The 6,475-nt window shown below is 47.7% G+C and overlaps 1 protein-coding gene across 1 annotated transcript in view; it reads right to left on the bottom strand.

Annotated features, from left to right (window-relative positions):
* pde3a (phosphodiesterase 3A, cGMP-inhibited) overlaps positions 1-6,475 on the bottom strand; it is a gene marked incomplete at both ends in the record, with an annotated part of 75,884 nt that overhangs the window by 23,347 nt on the left and 46,062 nt on the right. The window contains 1 exon segment of the mRNA XM_080002874.1: positions 2,029-2,289. Within this exon segment, the coding sequence (XP_079859000.1) occupies positions 2,029-2,289 (261 nt within the window).

The following is a 6,475-nucleotide window of genomic DNA, read 5'->3' as shown; positions in this document are numbered from 1 at the left end:
ACCTACCTCTAGTCTACTTCCCTTTACTCTACCTCTACTCTACATCTACTCTTCATCTACTCTATCTGTACTCTACCTCTACTCTACATCTACTCTCCATCTATTCTACTCTAACTCTACTCTCCCTCCCTCTATTTCTACATCTACTCTTCCTCCCTCTGCTCTACTCAACCTCTACTCAACCTCCACTCACTGGAGCCAGGAGAGACGTGCTTATCAGCCGATAGACTGGGTACAGTAAATCACCTGGGCCAAGGACCACAGTCCAGCATGTGGACACCAGAGCATGTGAGCAGAGCGTGGGCTGAGCCGCACACATTTTTACTGGAGCACTGAGCTCGTTTCCCCGACCGGAGCCCGAATGCAAAATCACGCTCAAATCACGACCCACAGGCTTGCATTAGCTGTCAAACACACAGTTTTCGAAATATTTCACCAAAATAGTAGTAATAGTAATAGTAAGAGGCACAGGTGCCAAATTAAGAAAGCATACAAAGCCGATGACCATAATGAGGAGAGGGGGCGTGGGGAGTCATGCATTATTACACTGTCTGTGTGTGATGTCTGTTTTTTAAAGTTCAGACACAAATCATAGGCTCGCAAAGGACGATACATGTTGTTAAATAATTCCTGAAGACAAAAAAATGCATGGAGCTGAGCTGCTCGTCGGGAGGGGGGACAGTCCCGCTCCACGCTCTGATGGACACACACCGTCGACCCTGTTTCTACCTTCCAGAGATGTGTGTTCACCTTCAGCTTGCCCTCATCTCCATCTTTTTGTCCCGCAGCCTCTCACACACTCGCGCAGGGTGAAAAACACACTGTCTGGCCCTCCGATCTGTCATGTTGACACAGCTGGGGCTATGAAAGGGAGAACACAGCTTTCCCAAGCAGACATGCGCTCGATTTTTCTTCGCCCAACACTATGAAAATACGTTCCTTCTTCCGATGCTAAAAGCCCGGAGAGCAGGAAGTGCTCATTAGCCATAACATGGGCTAAAACATGTGTGTGGAATGCTGTGAGGGGTATAAATCATTTCAGCTCAATGGTGTCAGGCTACGTCGCCATCTTAGGAATAGTTTAACCTTTGAAAAAAATACAATAAAAAATAATCATTTGGCTCCAGTCATTAGACTACTCATTCCTTTAAAGTGAATTATTTTACGCTTCGCACCAAACTTAATGTTTACTTCCTTTTATGCCCCGTCTTTTGCTTTTGTCCAGGGGTGTCTGGACTACCAGTCCAGAGCCAGAATTTTGCAAGACTCTCTCCAAATAGACAGAATTGTGATGTATTTAACTCTCTCTTATATTAAAACCAATAGAGCCCAAAACTGCAATCTATTCTTATCATTTTAAAGTGGAAACCCATACGATTGTCTGTGTGGGGTGGATTACACTAGTACACGCCACAAGTCCCACAATATATTTTCAATACCCTAGTTGCTCTAAGATGGTCACTTACTCTTCTCCTAAGTTTGCATTTTTTTGATCACGGATTTGATTTTTTTAGGAATATTTGGGCATGGGAATATATAGGGTGCTGTTTTTTTGTTTTTTTTGTAAATTTTCATCCATATTGAAAGTTTGTTGACCACAACTAGCTACGTTGGTTTATCAAATTCACTTCTTTCACTTCTTGCCGACGCCCGCTCTTTGCATTCCTGAGGGGAGAGGCGGACCCCGCCACCAACAGCGGAAACAGCGTATGGAGGAGCACATAACACAAATACGTTGAATGGATGTGTTCTAAAAAAGTGCCACCTAAAAAAAGTCTATGAGGTATTTTTTCAACAAAATAATGATACGGATTACCACCAATCATCGATTTTCTCGAGGTTTTCCTTAATGTTTCTGAAAATAAACTATTTTTTTAATTTTTGTGGAATTCAATTTGACCTATACGATTCTGGTGTCGTTCTTAACCCGAGCCCCAGCCCCACTCCCCTTGAGTTGGATTCGGCACCTTCAAGTTTTGAATCAGCCCCCCCCCCCCCCCCCCCCCATCGTTCCATGATCCTCCTCACCCGGTGGATGGAGGTTTTCTCTCCCTTCTCCGGACCCTCCTCGGAGTCGGAGCAGGTGTACACGTCGGTGAGGTTGAGCAGGGCGGCCGGGCGGGGCCGGTGCAGCGGCTGGAAGGTGAGCTGGGTGGTGAGCAGGTTGCTGACGGCTCTCAGCGACGTGCAGGTGTTGGGGGGCAGTGAGGGGTCCGCCAGCAGGTCCGTGATCAGCCCGTGGGCTTCCCCCATCACCGCTATGTCCACGGTCACAGTGGTGCCTGACGACTGCAGAGGGGAAAGGAAACAGGGGGGGGAAGAGGAGAAATAATTGAAAAACGGGCAAATGCCAAGGTATTAGGGCTGGGCGATAATGTCGAAAGTCGTGATATTTTATATGAATACCTTGTTTTTTGGGGGATGACTATTGGTGCTTTCATAAGATATAACAAGAAATATTTGAGACAGCCACTAGTAATTTGGATATTATGACAAAGCAGATTGATTAGAACTACAAGAGTAGTGTACGAAGTTCAGAAATATTAATATCACCATATATCCCAGATGATATCCGGCCCCATCTCTAAATTATGTCTGCTATACTTTAACTGACTCGGTTGAAATAGTGAAAAGAATGGCAGTTACAATAAAAAAAAAAAAAAAGCAGGTGCTGGTTTGGAACTTCGGCAGTCTGGATGCAAAGATAATAGCAAAGGGCGATTAATTAAAACACCTAATCTAGCATTCCTGTCGATGTCGTCCCACATCGACAGGAAGAACGATTGTCAGAGAACGATAACAGCAAGCGCAGAAAGAGCACAAAAGAGCACTTAACCGGAGGAAACCCAACATGGCACAAAATCAAACAAATGACACCCTATGAACACAACAATGAGAAAACAAAGGAAACCATAGACAACCTGGGCTGCTATTGTGAGACACAGGCACACGCACACACACACAAACACACACACACACACACACACACACACACACACACACACACACACACACACACACACACACACACACACACACACACACACACACACACACACACACACACACACACACACACACACACACACACACAGACTAGCCCACATATACCCCTGCACACATACACAATCCAATAACAGAGGAGTTATTCTACACCATATATGGCTCCTCTTAGCTTGAAGAGCAGCACAAACACCAGCTTGGTGCTTTGCTCCAGAGGAGTAGACATACTTGTATGACTGTATTTCACAGTTCCTTTTAAACATTTGGACAGGTCACGTAAAACATAACGTTGAAAAACATATTCCGCGCAGCTGGATACAACTTCATTGGAGATGGATGAACGGTGTCTCGGCTATACTGTGACCTCTGACCTTTTCACCCCCGGCGGGGGTTGACGGGCCAACAACCGCACTCTGTCTTTGGGCTGTCTGCACCCGGCTGACCGTACGGCTCGCAGCTTTGAAGACACCGTCGCGGTGTGAAACAGAGTTGTTTTTGTGGGAAAAAGTGAAAAGTTCACAGCCCGCTCTTGATTGCTTTGCCCAGGGCAGTCGAACAACCACGACTAAACACAGGTCAGTTCTTGCTGCCAGCGAGTTTATCTAATAAGCTCGTGATAGTCCCCCCCCACTCCTCCCCCGCCCCCCGCCACCCCCGCCCCCAAAAGAATGTTATCAGATTTCTCTGCCCCAAAGTCCCATTCACATTGACACCAGCTGCCAGGCACCCAGAATTATTCTATTTACATTGGCTGTGGCAAAAGGTTGACCCACTACTTACACAACGCATGTGTGAGCGCCTTTCATTTTGACTCCACTTTTGGGAACTGCAGAGGTTTCACATTTTCTTTTCCTAGCCACTACTTTTCAGATCACCGCCCAGATTGAACCACTTTTCCATTTGAGTCTGAACAAACGCAAAAAAAGTCTGTCTTTGCCAGGTAAGAGGTTAGTTCCATACGTGTAGATACAGTTATCTTTGCCCCCAGCGAAGGAAGAACGAACCGGTCGGGTGTGAGAACGCGTGCGGAGGAATCTGCGTTCACCCACGTCCTGACTGTTTGGAAGCAGTCGGCGCACAGGCACCACCTCCGGGTGGAGAGCCAATGCCATTGACGTTGGCGGGAGTGTGAACGTGACATGCGCGTCTTTTCGGGTGGTGAGAAAGCGGAGGAAACACCTGGAGGAAAGCCACGTGGACACAGGGGAAGGACACACAGACCCCGCGCGGCAAAGGTCCCGGTTGGGGTCGGAACCCACAACCTTCTCGCTGTGGTTGATCAATCGTAGCCGCATGGCCACAGAGCCACGACGGCCTTGGTGGGGGTGTGAGGGAGGCGCGATTTGAATCCCATCCCAGGTCCCTCCCCTGGAGACGTGCGGGTTTGGGACCTCCATCCCGTTCAGGGTTTCTCCCGACGGAACGCTCATTGTCAGCCACCCCCCCTCCGTCAACCTGGCCGGGGGAAAGCGGTTACAAATAATGGATGGGTGAATGCCTTGCTTCCTCCATCCTTCTGTCATCCCCCTTTCTTCCTCCCCATCCCCTCCACCTCCCTCCCTCCCGCCCTTCCTCCAGCTTCTCCTTTGACGTGTTCTGCGCGGCTGAGATGTAAACACATGTCTCTCAGCTAATCTGCGGACTTATTAAGCAGCGTTCTGGGGATGGCAGCCAAACACACGTGGCTGCCAGCTGCCAGCTGGCTGGATGAAGTCAACACTTCATCTGCAACTGCAAACACATACATTCACTGACATGAGTCACACACACACACACATGCACGCACGCACACACACACACACACACACACACACACACACACACACACACACACACACACACACACACACACACACACACACACACACACACACGTACATGCGCACGCACATGCACACAAACACACACACACACACACACACACACACACACACACACACACACACACACAGGACGGTGTCAGGGAAATAACACTGATCATTTGACACAAACCACGCACGTAGAGACACGCGGCCTCCGTGACGCAACGCACCCATTCGAGCGTAGTCAAACGTCTCTCCAAACTGTAACCGAGCAGTCAGAACCGGGACATAATGAGTATACTGTGCTTTGTTTTGCACACCGAGCCACTTATTCCAAAACTCTGACATGAAAACATTTCACGGCGAAAGCTTGGTCAGAGGTGCACCGGCAGAGTCCGATTCCATGTCTCTTTGGCTGCATTCTCTGCTTTCGTGCTGACCTGAAACGTGGCCTATGGGTGACAGAGGTATTTTATTTGGAACAATAACTTCACATCTACTCAACTCTGAATCTTAGGAGTGTCCCGAATGAGGAAAGCGGCCTTTAGTTACCGATGTTTCAACTCTGTTGCTCAGGAGCCGTGTTCTTCCAAACCAGTTTGGTGTCTGAAAATGCACAAAAAAAATACAGTTCTCAAGAACCGCAAGATCAAAATACTCTAACCAGTATCACTGACACTATAACCACTACGTACTGGTTACCACACTATAACACTACATACTGGTTATGGCACTATAACCACTTGATACTGGTTACGACACTCTAACACTACATACTGGTTATGGCACTATAGCCACTTGATACTGGTTACAACACTTTAACACTACATACTGGTTATGACACTATAATACTACATACTGGTTATGACACTATAACACTACATACTGGTTACAACCCTATAACACTACATGCTGGTTATGGCACTATAACCACTACATACTGGTTTTGGCATTTCAACCACTACATACACTATAACCAGTGTCACTTGACTAGTAGCAGCAACTGGTCCAGTAAAATCTGTTCCTGAAAAAGGCCACAGATACTTGATGCAATGCTCACTGGGACACATAGTTGACTTATCTCAAGTTAATATGTACACATTCTTGTACCTCTGATATTTGTTTTTACGGAATCCGGATTTTCTTCACTGTTGACGCTAGTCACATGTACTAGTGATTCATCGGTAGAGTTTCATTCCCATCCAAGGCCGGGAAAACTTTTCAAGTAGCACTTCTATGGAGAAATAGTGAAGGGGCTTTGACTACGTGAACGTCACAACTCCCACCTTTCAGATCTAAAACGATTCTGCCATATGAGAATAACTGTGGCTAGACGGTTACGGCGCGTCTGCTGACATCTCTCGGTAACATCTGCACAAAGCCACGCCACACTGCTGCTCAACGTCGCCTGTCTCGCCATATCTGTGGAATGGCGTGGAGACACACTGCAGGACACATGGATCGTAACCATGAGGTATGAGCAAGGCAAGGACCGCCCCGGCGGGTCTGCGGAGCCGTGCCTCGTCCTTGGTCTCCCACCGGACACCCCGACGACAACTTCACCGCCTGGTGTCTTTGACTTAAAACGAAGGCATCAACTGAAGCGGTGCTCCAGCGAGGCATCCGCAGGGCTGCAGTGCTTAAGTGTCGTTCTCAGTCTTTTCTACTGC

Source organism: Zeus faber (assembly GCF_960531495.2).
Source record: "Zeus faber genome assembly, chromosome: 6".
Lineage (NCBI taxonomy): Eukaryota > Metazoa > Chordata > Actinopteri > Zeiformes > Zeidae > Zeus > Zeus faber.
Note: the sequence above shows the minus strand (reverse complement) of the source record. Positions and strands in the feature narration are given on the sequence as shown.